The sequence below is a fragment of the Zalophus californianus genome, chromosome 9 (genome assembly GCF_009762305.2).
Source record: "Zalophus californianus isolate mZalCal1 chromosome 9, mZalCal1.pri.v2, whole genome shotgun sequence".
Lineage (NCBI taxonomy): Eukaryota > Metazoa > Chordata > Mammalia > Carnivora > Otariidae > Zalophus > Zalophus californianus.
In genome coordinates this window covers 125,044,699-125,064,574 of record NC_045603.1, presented here as the reverse complement: position 1 = coordinate 125,064,574, position 19,876 = coordinate 125,044,699, and the positions used below count along the sequence as shown (strand labels likewise).

The 19,876-nt window shown below is 43.1% G+C and overlaps 1 protein-coding gene across 1 annotated transcript in view; it reads left to right on the top strand.

Moving 5' to 3' along the window:
- Nucleotides 1–2,490, top strand: part of PTER (phosphotriesterase related) — an 87,956-nt gene extending 85,466 nt beyond the window's left edge. The window contains exon 5 of the mRNA XM_027594841.1: nt 2,423–2,490. Coding sequence (XP_027450642.1) covers nt 2,423–2,483 — 61 coding nt within the window. The 3' untranslated portion in view covers nt 2,484–2,490. The remainder of the gene's footprint in view (nt 1–2,422) is intronic.
- The last annotated feature ends 17,386 nt before the right edge of the window (nt 2,491–19,876 follow it).

The window sequence follows — 19,876 nt, the reverse complement described above, 5'->3', positions numbered from 1 at the left end:
TTTTATTATCAAATTCTAAGCATTTATTGAGGTATGAAACTGTATCATGAATAACAGTGAAAGACGGCTTCCCAGAAAATGAAGAAATGTTCCCCAGTGAGAAACAGAAGCAGCCCAAATCTAATTCAGCTTACCAACTCTAGTACATCTTGAAATTCATTCAAAGAAAGCTGACATGCTGAACAAGCAGCAAGCCGTACTCCCAGAGAAAACACAATTATCAAGAGCAGAATGAATAGGATGAAGAGCAGAGGGTGCAGTTTAAACCAGAAGGGGTGACGACTCATTTTCAAATAAAAATCAGAAGTCTAGTAAGTGCTATCATCAGAGTGACGAAGCTCCAGGGAGGGGGTGGGGAAACAAATGCAAGTAAATTCCACATTTCTGTTTCTTTTTAGTATGTAATTTGAGGAGACCAGTCAAATGTGACTAGCCACAGAAGAAAAGAGAAGAAGTTAAACCATTTGGCAGATCTGTTCCCAAGGCATGACTACAATATTTTGACCCATGAATTACTAGTGATATGAAAGAGTTACTACGTATATTATAAAAATACCACCGTGAGCAGATAGGGAGTTAACTAAATCACACCTAAGTGTTCAATTTTGAAAACAAAATGATTGCATATTCTATCTGATAACAATATTCATAAACACCAGGAACTAGGCATATAAAATACTGCCAACCCTATGCACCTCTGTGAACTGAAAGCATGAACTACTTACCGCAAATACAAAAATCACTTTTCTCCCTTCACATTGAATTGGTTACTTATAATTAAGAGTATTTATGTCAACCCTAGTAATGCCTTAATGAAGCCTGTACTAAGCCACTCGATATTTACTCACAATCTCTAAAATACAGATGCGTGTATGCAAGGTAACAGCACCTCAGTACTCCCGACACAGCTGATAAATTTTCTGAAGATTTTTGAGCATGCAGAATAGTAGGAATTTTAATGGTTTTCAGCTCCTCTTAGATCTACACACAGATATAGAAATATGTATTGTGAAATGCAAATGAACTTGAAATGGGTTCAGTGGATGGTAATGCCATCCCCATGATGGGCGAATTCATACCCAGGACCAGAAACCACTCAAAAGGTAACAGTCTCCCATCAGCAAAGGATAAAAGGCAAACTGCTCTTACAAAGCGATAAACAGTGCAAAATACAAAGGGGGGAAATAAATACTCTCTCATGACACAAAAGGGAACAGAGCCAGGGAGATAAAAAATGTGAGAATAAATATAGGTGGTTTAAACTAGTAAAGGGGAATCTGAATGAGAGAGGAAAATGACTTGCTGATTTTCTTTCTTTGAGGGTGTTACAGACCGGCTTTCTCTGAATAACTCAAACTTCAAATATGGCAGCACGTTTTAGTTCAGCGCTTACGGTTCGTCATGGTCACGGACAGATTTTGAAGCAATGTGAGCCTATCTAAAGAATTGGAATCCCTCTGAAATGACAATTATGCTATTATCAGTGCAATTGTAAATAAACAATAGGGAGCAAGGAGAGGAACAGTGAAGAATCACCATACCGGTGTCTGCCATTTCCTCTGACCAATTCCAAGTCCATGGACGTCCTTAGGGCTCTGGTGGCATGATAAACCATGCTCCTTCGTATTCATCAGGACTTGATGGATGTGCGCTATGAATGGCTAGCTGGGAGTAGAGCACCTCCAAATTAAAATCTTCACTGTTTTGTTGGCCTGGAGATTCATTTTTTTGCTGTCATCCACTCAATATACTCCTCCCTTTGTTTTCCGACTATTAATTTTGGAATCATTAGTGATTTAATTTTTTTATCCACAACTGCCATTATTTTAATGATTCATTTGTGTAATATTTTTTAATTGAAAGTAGGAGACAGTTCAATCTCAACTGAGTTCTCTGAAATGAAGTGGCCTCTTTACGGTAGACAGCATATTTTAAAAGGATTTGAAGTCTTTGTGTGGAATTTAACTGCAATCACAGAGCTCAGTGTCACAGGATGATTGAGGCATATGTACGCTGACTTAAATAAAATGTACAAGATTCAAGTCGGAAAACTCTTTTTGGGTGAACTATTCATGAAAGTGGAAAATTACAGGATTTTCCTCACTAACAGAAGTATGGGCTTTGGCAAGATGTCACTATAGTTGATCTTGGCAATCAGAACCGGTTAAAGTAAATGGGGTGGTTGCCTGGGAAGGAAGGTTTGAGGGTTTCTTGTGTATTTTGTATAATTTTTCATAGCGATGAAGCAGCAAAAGAATACAAATATTTATTAAGGTTGGGAAAGGATGGGGCAAAGAATCCAGTGAAACTAGCCTCCTAATCAGTTCCCAGATTATTCAGTTTTGTATAGAACAAGTTTCTATTAGGGGATGAGATATATTTTTAACAAAACATACCTTATTCCCTTTTATATCTCCCCTAGCATCTATATCAGCACCTGCGCACCAAGCAAGCCCTCCGTAAATATTTGTCAAAATAGGTAAAGGAAACCAACATGCTTGCTGCTTTCATCCTACAAAAAGTAAAGATCGAAGCACACACAATGCTGACTATGCAATGGAAGGCTCTGGATCAACCACTAAAGAGATATTTTATTTATCCGGAACAGTGCCCTAATCGAGGTGGTAGCTCCACTCACAGTGACTCCTTGTTCTTCGGTATTGAGAAGACACCAGGGTGGACATCCTGTGGCCATTTCGTCCTTTAGTGCCCTGTTGCCATATCTTTCTCAGTTTCACCTGGCCGAGTAGACTCTTGTCTCAAAATGGGCCACTCAGCTTCTCTTTCCTGATTTTTGAGATACTGCACAGAAAAATGTAGACATGGATAGCTCCGTAGAGGAAAGGCCCACAAAAGCCTACTGTCCAAGTCCTTGGAGCTGCCCTTGGTTCTTTCAACTGTCCTTCTGGTCCTGTGGGATATTTGATATTTCCCAGTAAGACCCACCACCACCTTCCTATCCCATTTTTTAAACCTTAGTCTACCAATAGTGAGTTTATGTTGCTTACACTAGAGAGAACCCTAATAAATACAACAGGTTGGGCTTTAAGGAAAGGTTAAGCTTTCTTCTACACCAGTGCTGTCCAGTACAATGTTCTGTGATAACAGAGATGTTCTATCTACGTGCTGTCTAATAGGGTGGTCACTAGTTACACGTGGCTACTGAGTACTTGAAATGTGGCTGGTGCTGGAGAAACTGAATTTTTAATTGTATTTAATTTTAATTGAGTTAAGTTTAAATAACCACAGGTGACTAGTGGCTAGGTATTGGATGAGGCAGCATGATGAAGATGATGGAACTCTTTTCCTCTGTTTATGGATAGAACCAGAGAAACTGGACTTAAAGTGAAGTAAGGAGGCTAAACATTGGCTGTACGCAAAACATGAGAAAAAGATGATGAAGGGAGGTTTCTGGAACTCTCAGGCATGCTCAGAAGTGGCCATCAGAACAGAATGATGGATTAGTTTGCTAGGCTGCTGTAGCGAAGTACCACAGACTGGGGCGCTTAAACAACAGAAATTTTTTGCCTCACTGTTCTGGAGGCTGGAAGTCCGAGATGAACATGTCGGCAAGACGGTTTCTTCTGAGGCCTCTCTTTTTGGCTTATAGATAGATGGCTGTCTTCTTGCTGTGTCCTCACATGGTCTTCCCTCATGCACCTGTCTGCTTCCTAATCTCTTTTTCATAAGGACACCAGTCATATTGCATTAGGGTCCACCCCAATGACCTCATTTTACCTTAATTACCTCCTTAAATACCCTGTCTCCAAGTACCACCATACTCTGAGGTAGTTGGGAGTTTAGACTTTAAAGTACGAATTTTGGGAGGACACAGTCCTACCCGTACCTAATGGTCTTGGTGTGGACATGGCTGAGAGACAAAGGCGTGATGAAAATCCCAACTGCTCGCCTGGCCAGGAGCCAGCCATCCCTTGAGCCTGGAGACCTGCTCAGCATTTCCAATCCAAGTTTGACTGCATTTTCTGCCTTTTAATTGCAGCAGCAGACGAACCATAGATATGGGCATAGCTCTACTCCAGGTAACCATTTCCAGGGAGTTTAATGAATATGACTTATTTCATGTAACTCACAGATTTGAATGCTGATTTTGACTCGGTGGATTCTTCCTTTAAAGTGATTCCCTGGCCTCCAGCCGGTCCCACTTCTCATTCAATCTACTTACTGAGTTTAGATTCTTCTTCCCAAGAGACCGTGTTCATGGTTCCTACTGTTTTCCTGGGATCTTCAAAGGACTCTCAACCTAGTTGTTTCAAGATAAATCCCAAATTCCTAACCTCAAGCTAAGTGTAATGTATCACCTCACTACATCCTGAGGATGACTCTGATTTCTAGTACTCCTGAAAAAAACTCCCTGAGTCCCCCCAGATTTCCTCACTTCACGCTGACATATCTCATACACACTCCATGCCCAACCCCTCGCTCCTGTTACCCCACCTGGAATGTCTTCAAAGGCCTTACTATTCATTAAAATAAAACTTGTATTCAAATTTTACCTCTTTGGAAATGTCTTCCCTGTCTAAAACAGTGTTCTATCCATCAAAACTCTCTAACCCTGCTTTGATTTTCCTGATGGTGCTGTTAGGGGCCTAAGTGTGTCTCCTCACCCCAAGTCCATATGTTGAAGTCCTAACCAGGACTCAGTCTCAGGACCTCAGAACATGACTGTATTTGGAGATAGGATCTTTAGAGATGTGATTCAGTTGAAATAAGGTCACTCGGGTGGGCCCTAGCCAAATGTGACTGGTGTCCTTATAAAAGATTAAGACAGAGTGAAGACCAAGTGAAGACACAAGAGAGAAGTCAGCCATCTGCAAGGCCAGGAGAGAAGCTTGGGATCGATCCTACCCTCACGGCTCTCGGAAGAAACGAGCCTCGCCAACACCTTGATCTCAGATTTCCAGCCTCTAGAACCGTCAGAAAATTAACTTGTTTTCAAAGCCACTTGGACTGTGGTACTTCATAATGGCAGCGCCAGCAGACCCATAAAGGTGTATATACCATCACCTTTTGTTGTTGTTGTTGTCGGTTTCTCCCCACTAGAAAGTCAAGTTCATAAGGGCAGAAACTTAATTTTGTTCCCTGCTATATCTCCATATCTAGAGCAGTGCCTGGTATATAGTAGGTGTTTAATACATGGAGTTTGGAATACCAGTCCATGTGCTTGGCTCCACCAATGTCTGCCTAATTCTGTGGTTTAGCAAAGAAAGCCCATTTAACTGCAGATAAAAAAACTGCCTCCCCCAACCCAGCCTTTATTGGTAATAAAGGCAGCACTTGGGTCTCTTCTGGCTTCATATTATTTCTCAGTGGGTTTAGAATTTGGACAAGGAGGGGGCAGCTAGTTACCCTTGCCCCCTAATGACCCGCAGTATCTCGTACATGGCAGGTACCCAATAAATATTTCATCCCAAAATGTCCTATTTGCATGTTGCCCGACAGTTTCCATATGTGCATATTTTTCTTCCCAGCTTCTAGAGGGCAGGAGTTGTCTTCAATGCCAGCAAGTCTGCGCTTTTGTAGGGGTGGCTCCATAAATTGTTAATGGATGGATGATGATCCTGCACACACTGTGGGGCTCTGGGGAACATCAATGCAGCTCCCAGCAACTCCCCTTCGCTCTTTCTCTCACTTCCCCAGCCTTCATTCCACTTCCACTATGGACAGAACACAGAGGTGAAAGTCAGTGTGTCCTGTGCGTCTCTCTCCTCTGCCCCTTGGCCACAGATGGACATGGTGCCACTAACATGACTTCTCCCAGGAACATGGATTGAGACTGAGACTCGGTGACAGCCTCCACGGGCGCGACACTTATATTTTCTATACTTAGGTGACGGAAGGAGGGTGACTGGTGCTCTCGTGGCCCAGAGAAGGAAGGGCAGTTCACACCGAAAGCGAAGGAGTGTGTAGTCAGGCAGAGAAGAGCCGAGACAGGGAGCCCTGAGGGCTTTCCAGGAGCTTCCTAAAGCCAGCTTCCATTTCTGCTCTTCATTTCCATGGCACCCCTCTGTCCCCTGTCATCAATGCCCTCTTGTTTGCTTCAGCTGGTTTGAGTTTGTTTCTGTTGTTTGCAAAACAAAACACACAAAGAAAACAAAACAAATAAAAAAAAAAAAAAAAACCAAACCATGAACTCATTCATGCCTGTGACCATTTTTGGAAAGAAAGAGGGGTCTTTCCCTTCAGGAAAAGAGGCATAAAAATCCCTGGCCCCACCCTCTACCTCTCAAATCTCCCACTGAAGCCCATTTACTTTGGGGTAAGTGAGGAGCTGTTGCCTGGCTAACATACAACGTTGGACCGCATTTCTTTGTGATTCTTTCCAAGTAGAAGAAAGTACACCTGTGCTCCAAAATCTACCAGGAACACTCAGTGTTTTTAAATCTTTTTCTAAATTGCCTCATCGATTCTCACTGCTCTCAGGATCACCTTTCTCAACTATACCAGCTGAGATTAACTCAGGTGGTTACCCTAACAGTTCCAAGATGTGAAATCTTAAATGCTAAACAAAGATCTTTGTGGGAAGAAGGGCATTCTTTCTTCTTTGTTTCCCCCTTGTGTTTACAGCTCTGCTGTTCAAGAGAAAAAGGTGGGAGGCGGGGAATCCTTGCGTATGAAATGAAATCCAGAACTGGCCGAAAAGGACCCAATTGTTGGAATCATCCTCAAGGATCGCACTCATCTTCATTTGTATCTTATTGATAACCGGTTAGGAGTCTGCTGCAATTGATCAGGTCAGAGGGCGGCTTGGGCCAGGTGGCCTCAGAGTCAGGGAGGACTCAGTGAGAACAAGACCCCGGGAGCAGAAAAGAAACAAACAGATCACAGACACAGAAATAAAACCTAGAAAGCAAGGATAAAATAAATGCAGGGGGATGGGACAGTGCTCTGTGGGCTCCCGTAGGTAAAGCAGTCAGGAAGGACTTCCCTGAGGAGGTGACGTGTACACTGAGAGCCAGAAAACCAGGGAAGGAAGAAAGAATCCAGGCTGAGGAAACACTAAGCAAAAGCCCCTCCAATGTGAACCAGATTGACATGCTCTAGAACCACAAGGAAGGTCAGTGTGGCTGGAACAGAGTGAAGCCAGGGGCAGAGGAGGTCAGAGATGCAGAAAGGGGGCAGCTCCTCATAGTATCTGGTAATGTGCAGCCATTTGAGGGGTCTTTTTTTTTAATGTTTATATAGGATTTGTCCTTTAAAAAAAAAAAGTAGCCTTTTTTTTTTTCCTAGAGAGGTTTTAGGTTTACCAAAACATACAGCACAAAGCACAGAGTTCCTCTGTAGCCCCCACCCCCACCACATACAGTTTCTCCTATAATTAACATCTTTGCATTAGTGCGGTGCATTTGCTACCAACTATTAACTGAAGCCCACAGTTTACTTTAGGGTTCACTCTTTCATTCAAGGGGCCTCAACGTAGGCAGGGGAATGGAATGGACATGGTCTGATTTACAATTCTGGAAGACTCAGCTTCACAAAGCTGTTGTTTTGGTTGAATTTTTTCCTTCCCCCAAATTCCTATGTTGAAATTCTAGCCCCGAGTGCCTCAGAAGGTGACTGTATTGGAGACAGAGTCTTTAAAAGGGCAGTTAAGGTAAAATGAGGTCCTCAGGGTGGGTGCTAATGCAATGTAACTACTGTAGTATCCTTTTTTAAAAAAAAAAAAAGATTTTTATTTATTTAACAGAGAGAGAGAGAGAGAGAGAGAGAGCGCACAAGTAGGCAGAGTGGCAGACAGAGGGAGAGGCAGAAGCAAGCTCTCCGCTCAGCAGGGAGCCCGATGCGGGGCTCGATCCCAGGACCCTGGGATCATGACCCGAGCCGAAGGCAGCCGCTTAACCGACTGAGCCACCCAGGCGCCCCACTACTGTAGTATCCTTACAAGACGAGGAGGTTAGAACACGGACACACACAGAGGGGAGACCATGTGAGGACACAGGGAGGGGACTGCCGTCTGCAAGCCCAAGGAGAGAGGCCTCAGAAGAAACAACCCTGCCCACACCTTGAGCTTGGACTTCCAGCCTCTAGACCGGTGACATGATAAATTTCTGTTGAAGCCCCCTAAACCTGTGGCACTTTGTTAGGGCAGCCCAAGCAAAGGAATACAGCTGTGAACACATGCTTTATGAAAACCTGCTTGATTTCATTCAACCAAGTATTTTCCAACACTTAATACCAGAGCACCCCTTTCTACTACTGACTACTGACCCTCCACAGACTAGCATTTTGTAGGTCGCACTTTGGGACAGCCTGAACTCGAATGTAAGTGTGAGGGCGGGGACTTTGTTCTCCGCACTGCGATAAAATCCCCAGCACCTGCAAGAGTGTCTGGAATTCAGTACATACTTGTTTGAATAAATGACCTCAGCACGTGAGTTTATGCTGTTCCATGTATATTTATCTCCTGTCCAAGTTCTACTCCGGGTTCTCTTTACAAATCTTGGTACCACTTGCCCTCAGGTTAAAGGTGAGATCTGCTTCACAGCTGTCCTTCACTTTCTATGAACAATTCATAGGAATGGGGGGCCATACCATCCCAACCAGTGCCTATATTAGTGCCTGTATGTTCCACAGGATTGAAAGATGTCACACACTCCCTGATGTTTCCTTTTCATCTAAATTTTATAATTTTTCTATTCATATTTTCTCCAGTGTTAAAAAAAATTAAAAAAAAGAAAAAAAACTAAGTGAAAGGGACAGCCATAAGGGAACAGATGGGACTTTTTCCTCACCATTTGCACCAGCGAAGTCTCTAGGGACCCCTGGTTCTCCAGGTGGTGTGACCAGGTAACTATATTCTCTGGAGGTCTGCTTAATTGCTGAACGCTGGTACAGCAGAAATACTCTCTTCCTAGACATCAAGTCTAGTTAGTACCAAGTGACCATGAAAATAGTGGTCATCTTTGTCCTACATAAGTTTACGAGTACATTTATGAAATATTCAAGAGTAACATCAATATCTATTCTGGGAATTAAATTAGGCTATTTAGAGTAGTCTATGGTAGTAGAAACTATAGTAGTAGCTGTGGTACTGGCGTAATTTTGAAAGAAGGAACAGGGCTCACTTCAGTAACTGAAGTAAAAGGGTGTGTATCATCAAAACACACACACAAACCATGGGAAAGCAAGAGGTCTTCAAAGACTGGCTTGAATTTCTAGTATCTATGTTCTCTCGTAAACATCCATTCTTGTTTTCCGGATTTTCTCTGTAAGTGGGCTCTGTGCTCCTCTAAATCCCAAATGACCATTCCATTATGTGTTCTCAGATTCTGGGGGGACTTAGTCTTCTTTGGTTAGTTGACAACCACAGTGGTTTTGGGCAGAGTCCCTCATAGGAGGCCACGTCAGGTCACTAAATGGACTCATGGCCGGGCTGCCCACAACCATCTCATAGGGCTCTGCAGGTTATGCACAGGGACTGTGAGGGCTGCCCGTGGGCCATGTGCACACCACCGGTCCAGAGTCCCCTCTTTCGGAAAGAACACTTGGAGTGTCTGTGACCATGACAGGCTTGTCCACAATGGCTTAATTTTACATCCTGTTCACTTGAATCTCGGTTGCCACCAAAGCTCTACTTTAAGGCTCACAGTCTGCAGTGGTTTATAAGGGCTGGACCGAAGCTTAAGATCACAATGATCATCTCTTTACTGGTTGTTTTCGTATCTATTAACTTTATTTAATTTACTTTGAGAATTGTAATTCATTTGCCCATAGCTAGGATACACAAACCCCAATCTTGTTTAAAAACCTCAAATATATCTTCACTTGGATGTGAAATCTTGAGGGCAATTTTTCAATATATCTCCTAAGTGGTAAATAGAAGCCCGATAGCCAATATAAAATGTGACAGTAAATACACGGTTCAAACACTGCCAGGTAAATAATGTTTTAAGAAGCTGACAATGAAAACTGACGTGTCTGTTTCCCTTGCCACCTAAGTCAGGGCAAGATATTGGCTCACGTGATGTGAGGAAAAGGCCGTTTCCAGCAACAGTGAGCATAACCCTCTGCCCCGCCATAGCTCTCTCAACTGAAGAAGGACACACTGTCATTACACCTCAGAGAAATGCCCTCATCCCAGTCCCTTGGCTTCATCTGAAGGTAGGTGAGGGAGGAAAGATTATCTCCTGAACAACAAGTTCTGAAGGTTCCCAAGATCATTTCAAAGAACCTAATTTATTTTCCAGCAACCCCTCACAAACCCGAGGGCTGCACGGATCTCAGTAAAAATGAAAGTTACTGCACAAGCCAAAGCATCGGGATAAAAAAAAAAAATTATAAAAACATTTAGTCATTAAAAAACATTAGGTAGTACTTTATAGATATATAAATATCTCATAGAAAATCTTCTTGGTTATTGGAAAGGAAAGAAGTGCCAAACCTGAAAATGGCAGCTTCCACCAAATGCGTGAACAGGGAGAAAAGCTGGTTTGTTTCTCACAGTCTTTGTGAATCCTGTTTTCCCTGGGAAAAGGCTGGCTGGCCTGTTTCTCCTTTCACTACACACTTAGCAGCTCTGCAGCCAGATTTCTTTGAGAGGAACGAGGGGAGATTGGTGAGAAGCGAAGCATGGGTTTTCCAGACATTTGGTTGGCACCATGCTTTTTACAATGGGTGATACCACTTTGGATTTCCCCAGAACCCCAAATCATCTATTTAAAAAGAAAGGATGATAAAGACAGCAATCAAGTGGGTTTATTTTTCCCCCCAAAAGGATACCAATAACAAGTAGCTGTTTTACATTTTACCTTGATCTTTGATAACTGAACTTCGATCTTAAATGTCCATTTAAATTTTCTAAAAAACGGCTCATATAAACTAGGAGTCATGTTTTTGCCTCTTCCTTTCTTTCCTGTTCAGCCTGGATCCCTTTGGCACGCATTTTTCTATTTCCCTTGGCTCGCGTGGCAACATACGCCCGCTACAGTGTCTCCTCCATACTTCTGGTTGTCAGAAGCCACGTTGGTAGACAGCATCTTCGAACATGAGCGTGCTGTTAAGGGAAAGGGTTGCTGAAGGCAAAAAAAGGAAGCTCCCTCTGCCGGTTGTGGGCTGCCTCTGCAGAAATAAGTGTCTGACTATCCATTAAGACGCTGGCTCCTTCATCTGGCCCCGCCATGAAAACCTTTCTCACACCTGAGGTGAAGAGCATTGGCGAATCAGGGAGCTCGGAGAGCCCGACAGACAAATGCTGGAGTGGGGCCCTCTGAGGATTCTCTCTGAGGTCTTACATGGAAAACCCGGGATCGTGGATGGCGTTAAATTATCAGTTTTATAACTCTGAAAGGGACAGACAGCAGACCTACCCTGAAATAGCTTTTTTGGAAAAGTAACACATGGTAAATTGCATTAATTGCAATCATCGCTTTTTACGCCTTGGTAAAAACTGGCAAAGATCTTCTCGTCATGGCAAATTAGCACAGCTCCCCTTCTTAGTGACAAGAGCCCGAGGGCGGTGGCTTTGGTTTCTGCTCAGAGCCTGAGGGGACTGAGTGAGTGAAAGAGATGGGCAGGGGAGGCCCTGGATATATAGACAAGCTAGGGAATGATCTCGTCCCATTTGGGGCCAGGTGGTTGGTATTTCTTGTAAGCCCATATTTGGTTAATTTAATAGGCACGGCACAGGAGGATTTGGAGAAGTTCCTCCCGTAGCATCTACTGAAGGAGAGGGTTATGCTGGTGTCACGGTTTCCTTCCCTTCAAACTCAGAGGATGAGGGGAAGGAGGTGGAGGGCAGCATTTCCTACAGTGCAACTGTATTTTCCTTCTGCTATTGAACTAACCATATAACTCAAGGAGAATTTCCATTATTTATCAAAAGCTTTCCAGTTTCCTCTTTTCTATTATTTCCATGAAGACTTTCTGTCATCGCTTTATTGCCCCTCTGTAAGTAAGCTGAGTCAAACTTCTGCTTTGTGCGTGGAATCAGTCAACGACTCTGGGTATTTTCCATTATTTTAATCTCCCAGGAGTATCTGTGTCTTTTTTTCTTCATTCACTCCTTACATATGCGAGAAACCTTTATGGAGAACGCCCTGGATATCAGGCACTCCACCAGTGTGGGCCACTTTAATGGCCCATGGGATACAAAGGTTTCTTACAGCTGAGATTTTGTGTTCCACGTGTTATTTGGAGCATTTTCTCATATCTTGCTTAATCCTCACTGCAACCCTGTGGGGCTGTTATCATCATCCCTGTTTTGCCCGTGAGAAACTGGAGGCCCAGCCCGATGAGGGGATTTTCTCAAAGTCACACAGCTCATAAATGGGAGAGCTGACACCTGAAACCAGGCCGTCCACCTGCGGAACCTGGGTTGTTCCCGGTCTATACTTCAAACGACTAAGATTGTGATGATCTGAGCAGACAAATTGGTAAGTAAGCAAAACGAGTCTCGTCCAGGATGTCAAGAGCCCTTCTTGACATATGCAAATTTCTTAGGGCAGGGGTCAGCAAACCTCCTGTCATGGGTTAGATAACGAACACGTAGGCTTGGCCTATCCTACCGTTTCTGTTGCAACAATTCAAGTCCACTGTCGGGCAAGAAAGCAGCTGTAGACAATATGTAAACAAATGAGGTGGCCGTGTTCCAATAAAACTTTATAAAAACAGTGACGGGCTGGATTTGACCCACAAGAGTGTAGTCTGCCAACCTCCATGCTCTGTGTTAGGGGATTACAAGAATCAAGTACCAATGCTGCCCACAGGGAAGAGGTAGACATTTGAGTCAAGCCTTGGCTGTCAGGCAACAAAGGGGGAGAAAGGCGTGCCCAGCAGACAGAAATGTGTCTGAGAACTGGGGGCATCTGCTGGAAAGCGGATATTTGGGAAAGATGTGAAATTGTGAGTGACAAGAGGTGTATAAGATGATGGCGGAGAACACGTTCGGGAAGGAGGATCTGAGCCTCTGTTAGAAATAGTTTATGGTCAAATAACAGCTAAGTTGTGGTTTATTTTATACCTTTGTGTGGGTTTTTGTTGGTTTGTTTTACTGTGTGAACAACATGTTTCTCTTCCCCTGATACAAGGTGGATATTTTCTTTTTAATTTGTAGCATGGAAAATGTCTTCATGTGCAATTTTGTCAGCGAAAGAGGAAGAAGAAAAATCATAGAGGGGGGCGCCTGGGTGGCTCGGTTGGTCAAGCGACTGCCTTCGGCTCAGGTCATGATCCTGGAGTCCCGGGATCGAGTCCCACATCGGGCTCCCTGCTCGGCGGGGAGTCTGCTTCTCCCTCTGACCCTCTTCCCTCTCGTGCTCTCTGGCTCTCATTCTCTCTCTCAAATAAATAAACAAAATCTTAAAAAAAAAATCATAGAGGGTATACCATCTACACGAAGGTACATATGGTCCAAGACACATGGTATCCCAGAGATGCTGGACTGACATATTCTAGGAGATATTCACAAAGAAGATGAGGACAAATTTTTGTCTTTTGTGAAACCCGATGGGTATAATTTTGCCATTAGTCGAGATGGATGTTTCAGTGTTGAGACATGAGAAATCTTTGAAACACCAACGGCATAACAAGAATGCTGCAGGGAAACAAAGTTGATTCCATCCATTTTCTTGGGCTGTAAGTCAGCCAAAGTTGCTTATGACAGCTTGCTGATGAAACATGATTTATAATGTTCACAGACACTTGTCCAAGTTATTAAGTTTATTAGAATTACTGCATAGGTCTGAAAGCTGTTGAGTATGGTGTTGGATTCTAGTCTCTAAAATCAAATGCTCTTCCCAGGAGTCTATCTGGGACAGATCCTCCCAGCACCTGAGTCTCTCTGTGGGAGAAAAAAGTGGGGGCTGGAAGATAGATCAGTTTCCCTTGAAACGTGGGTATGTTTGCTCTATGCAATCAGGGGATTCCCTTGATTTAAGATTCCCCATCTCAAAAAAATAACTTAAAGTTTCAACTGAAGCCCTGGGTTAATGAGATGATATTCCTATATCGGGTGCCAGGCCAAGATGTTAAGCTTTCCCAAAAGAGAAAACTGAAAAGTATTACATGATTTTTTAAGACCCTACCCACATCTAAGGAATAAAAGGGTATAAAAGAGAGCTATTAGGGTGCCTGAAGCCTCACTTCACCACACCCACCCAGGGGAGCAAGGTGGAGGGGCTATGCCCTGCACTTCAAGCCTAGTGGGGCTTCATCAGGACACCCCCCCCTCCCGCCACCCCAACTAGAATGACATGATGGGGCCCAGTGGACTGGTATCTGGCTCCTATTCCTAAAGATTGGGAAGTACGCTGTCTTGCGAAAGGAAGGTGGCTAAGCTGGGAATCACCCTGCCTGTGCGTTTGTCAGACAGAAAGATGCACCAGTGTCTCTCATAGGCTGGAAATAGGTTGTGTGGAAGAGAGGTGACAGGTGATAGTCTTAATCCATTGTACCATGACCACATAGCAGATGAAAGGATGTGAATGGAAAGAGGGCCGAGGTGAATCCAGCTTCACAGAAGGTGAGGAAAGAGCCTCAGAGACCTGCGGGAAGAGAGATTCATTCTCCCTCATCAAGGGACTACGGGTGGGACAGCCCTGAAGATGTCTTCAAAGAACACAGAGAAGCATCCACAAGAAAGTGTTCAACATCTGCCAGGCCCGAAAGCATGAAGTCAGCTTTGATAGGCCCAAATAAGAACTCTCCTACCTACCTTCCACCCTCACTTTGTGGCCCCTCCCTCCCCTCTGCTCCAATGGTGGGGTGTCAAAATGTGCACTTAGCAACATAGGGGAGAGGAGAAGATTAAAGTCAGGTAACAGAGCACAGAAACCCACCACACCATCTTCCCCCAAGGCAACTTCTGGCCTCCATTGTTGCGAGAAGGCCAAGTACCAACTCTGATCAACTTTAAAGTATTGACTCTTACTGGAAACTGGACATTGGCATCACTAAATTGACATGGTGTGTTATGACCTAAGAGTGTTGAGAAGTTTTGAGGTCTGCTAACATTTTCATCCAAGGTTAGCAATTAAGGAACCTCACTAAGGAAATTTAATCAAAGGGCAAATAACGTTGCTTTGATTTTGCATTTGTACTGGCCCTAGGCCTGGTTGCCCCCAGGGCCATTTTTTCCGCCTTCTTCCATTTTGTTGAGCATCTCAGAATTCCAAAATGGCCGTCAAATCTCCAACCACTGGTATATACACTCTCTACTATCTCCTTCCCCTGAATGGGAGTGGATTGGTCCTGTTGTAGGAGACTCTGCCTTAGCAGATGGGAGGGGGTCTCTCCTGCTGGCCTGCAAGAAGGAAGCTACCATGCTGGGAGGGCCGGATGTCTAGGGCCTGAGTGCTACTTCAAGGGGCCTTTTTAAAGTCCAAAGTGGGTGAGAAAACTCAGTCCCACAACCACAGGAGATTAATTCTGTCCACAACCTGAATGGGTATGGAAGAGGATCAGAGCCTCCCATAAGACCACAGCCCCAGCCAACACCCTGATTTCAACAAGCGAGACCCCGAGAGAAAGACCCAGCTAATCCATGCCTGGACTCTTACCCAGGGAAAGGATGACATAATAAAAATGCATTGTTTTAAGCTTCTAAGTTTATGGTAACATCTTACACAGGTATAGAAAATTAACATACGAGAGGTATATTTCTGGGAAGCTGGTCGCCTAGGCTCCCATACCAGCTGGGCTCTGGCAGGGTTCAGTCAGTGGGAAGGGCTGCAGAGAGATGGAGGTGGGGGGGAGGGGTGGGCAGCAAGAAACCAGGCTGTTTTCCCAGCCTCTCTGCCATGCCTGGCCTCTGGGGTAGTCACTACATTGCCTTAGTGGTTCCAGCTGCTATCAGGTGACCAGTCAGATAAGAACTGGTTTTGCCCAGCCCACATTACCCCCTCTTTCTTTTCCTTTCTGATGTTAGAGATGTCAGAAACTGCTATCAGCAAGATGGAGAAAGGAAGTTGAAAAATCAAAGAGTGGGAATAGAGAAAGAGCTCATTACACCTTCCCCTGCCTGCAGGCTCCAGAAATTCCACCTCTTCTCTATGCCCCCCTTGCTCCCTGATGTTGCCATTCTCTGGCTCATCTCACTGTACATACATCACTGAGCATCTCAGCAACTCCACACTTGCTTAACACACTCTTGACCCAGGAAGGCCCACAAAGGCCGTCTTTTTAAGAAACTCAAATGTTTTCTGATTCCTGGTTAGACCTCAAAGGCCCTCTTTTCTTAAACACACTCTTGACCCAGGAAGGGCCTCAAAGGCCCTCTTTTTAAGAAATTCAAATGTTTTTTGATTCCTGGTTAGACCCTGACTGATAAAGCATCCCATAAGTCATGTCTGTCTGTCTGTCTATCCATCCATCCTTGTATAGAGGTATATATATGTGTATACATATATAAATACATAGGCATACGTGTGAATTTTTTTTTTTGGTAGAAGAATGAGCCAAAGCAGATTCAACAGATTACCACCAAATGCTTTCAGGTTGGTAATAAACTTCGAAAAGAATACACATGTTTGCATTTAGTAAAATCGTTGAAGGCTTTCACAGATCTTTGATCTAACTGGGAATCCCAAGTCCAGCCTTGCCAACTAATCTATGACATCACTAATCTTTGGGCATCTTCAGTCTTCCGTACTAGAAGTGGAGCCAATTCCAGGGACTCTGAAGAAAAATTCTACCTCCTCCTCCACCCCAACATTTTCTAATACCTTCAGTATGAATTTGCATCACTGGCCTAAATCCATAAAGCCCAGAATTTACAAGCACTGGAACCAAGGACACCCAGGGTATCCTAGTCATTCAACAACAGATTTCATCTAAAGTCAAATAAGATGTTTCAGAAACCTACTCATTTGGTCGTGCTGACAAATTTGCTATAAAGTAGAAATACTTCCTCAAAGGGGTGAATTCTCAGACCCTTATTAAAATTTCAACTTTCTTGCCCCTTTGATGGCATGCCATTTATCGCTTAAATTTACAAAAAAAAAAAAAAAAGAAAGTTAAGAGAGGAAGGGACACTCAGATGCAAAGGCTCTGTGACCGAACAGAAGTGAAGTTGCTGCACCATCCCATCAGTTAACATTTGCACGTGTACTGAAAGGCCAGTCAGGGGTCTGGACTGTGGATTAGCGCTCCACATGGGCTCTCAGAGGTAAAACTGTTGCATGAATGCTGACTCAATCTCTCAACCTACCCAGATGTCTCACCCATCAGTAGCCCAAAGGTAGCATCAGAGAAGGAGAGAATGATTTATGCGACCTAACTCTTAACGGAGGATCAGCGTAGCCACCTCCTGCTGAGCACGTCTTATTTTATACTGGCCGGCCTACCAGGATGGCTAGGGAGAATCACTGACCCCAGTGTGTCAATCAGTTTCGCCATTAGCCACCTTGGGCCATGAAGAGATGCCCACGTGAGATGTTTGGTTACAAATCAACAGGCAGTGCAGAGCACTTGCCTTCTGACCTTTGATTTTGAGCTCACAGTGATGCTGTGGACAGGGAAAACCAACGACAATGGGTTCACACGTGGAATGATTATTTCTGCAGGATGCTTTTGTTGACTTTTTGATGAATTCTTGTGTTTGGAGCCAAGTTATGGTTGCAAATGATAAATGAGTGGAGTTTTGACATGAATGTTGGTTGACATTTTCATTTACGTTAATGAGTAAGAGGAAAGTGGAACAACGGAGAAGACATATGTTGGAATTTCACTCATTTGTCAATGACATGAGTGACTTCTTTGCTGAATCAGGTAATAATTCTTGAATACTAGAATACTGCCTCCATATTTTGTGCTACACAATAGAAGAGCTACAAACTCAAAAAATGTTTAAATTTAATCTGCGGGGTTAACGTTTTCTGTGTCACTTAAGTCTAGAAAATCAACAACACCATAAATCTAGTGTACATCTATGGTGCTCACCAATTTCTGTGGTGTAAATTTCAGTACGTAGGCCTCAAGTTTCCATCGCTAAGCTGAAAGCTTGAGGAGGCCAACACAGAACCTCATCTGCTGTGCTTAATGCTGCATCCCCAGGACTTTGTACAGTTCATGGCACATGGCAGGTGCTCAAAGGAGACTCCCTGAAAGAATGAGTAAGTCCTCTCTGCCTTCCTGTGAAATAAAGAGAAAATAGAAGCTTCTCCCATTTGTGGAGTTATTTTATTAAAATTCCTTGTTTTAAAGAGTTTCTAGTTGCTCTTGGTTCCCAACTTGTGACTGAGATCTGGCGATCCCAAGAGAGGCTCAAGGGTACCTTTCAAGATCTTTCCCTTCCTGGGTCAAGAACAGGGATGGTTGAAGGAAAGAAGTGAGTCTGAAGATCCAAATCACATTCCTGGCTCCTTTGTTGGGTATAAATTACTGGTTGAACTAGGACTTGTGTAATGAGGAAGAGATTAGTGATCTATTCTAAACTTACCTTCTTCTTCTCCATATTTGTATCAGTTACAGTTTTTCTTTCCCCCTTACTATCTCCATTCTGGTCCCAAGTGAATATTGCCTCCTTCAGGTGTTTTCTGAAATGCCACTCTGCTAGTAAAGTCTAGTAATAAGTTACTATATATATATATATTTTTCCCCCTAAAATACTCTACTTACTATATATGTTTACTCGTTCATTTTCTGCCTCCCCCACCAGAATGTAGTTTTCATAAGGATAGGGATTAAAAAATTTTTTGGGTCTGTTTTACTTATTGCTATGTCTCCAACTTCTCAAACCATTAATATTTGTTAACTAAATTAACAATTATAGTGAGCACCTATTTGGGGCTATAAATTGCACTAGGAGATATGTCACCACTATCATAAGACAGTCATGATTCTTATCCTTAAATTTTATATTGTCTAGGAAGACACACAGGAAGAAGTGTAAGTGCTAATTCCCTCATCTTTTGTAGCAAGGAGTAAGCAGATTCTGTTAAAATCAAAATATGTACTTAAAAATTCATAATGTGTTGTTTGTTTTCTTGAGTTTTGAGAGATTTTCTATATCCTGAATACAAATCTTTTATCAGTTATGTGATTTGCAAAGATCTTGACCTAGTCCGTGGCTCCTTTTGCATTCTCTGTTAATTTATTTTGAAGGGCACAAGTTTTACATCTTAAAATTCAATTTATAATTCTGGTAGCTTCAAATTGGAAAAAAACCCAAATGCCCATCCACAGGTAGTGATAAACAAATTGTGCTATATACATCCCATGGAATACGATGCAGCAATAAAAGGAAAGAGACTACTGATGTACACAGCAACACAGAGGAATCTCAAAGTAATTATGCTGAGTGAAAGAAGGCAGACAGAAAAGAGTAAAGACTATGTCTGCACTTAAAGAAGACGCTAGAACATTCAAACCCACGGATGTGAGAGAAAACAGATCCCTTTGACTGGGGAAGGGAGGCAGAGAGGGTTAAGGGAAGGGATTTCCAAAGGGTGAGCAGAAACTACAGAGGTGAAAAGTATGCACACAATCGTGAGTATGGTCATGCTTTCCTAGGTGCATATACATGTGCAACTTACCCAGTTGTACACTCAAGTATGTGTAGATTGTTGTGTGTCAATTATAGTTCAATTAAGTTGTTACAAAACAACGCTTCTGTTGTTATTTTGTGTTTCTGTTAACTTTAGAGGGGTTTTCTAGGAAGTCACATATTAGTTATGGCGGAAAAACCTTTATCTGCAGTTCAGCTCTTCTTTCAGTTTCCTTTCAGTTTCTTTTTATTTATTTTTAGAAATTCAAACAAATGTGAAACTTTTTTTTAAAAAGATTTTATTATTATTTTTAAAGTCATCTTACACCCAACGTGGGGCTCGAACTTATAACCTCGAGATCAAGAGTCACATGCTCCACTGACCCTGCCAGCCAGGCGCTCGAAATATAAAACTTTTAACTTAAAATACTGTGTGTA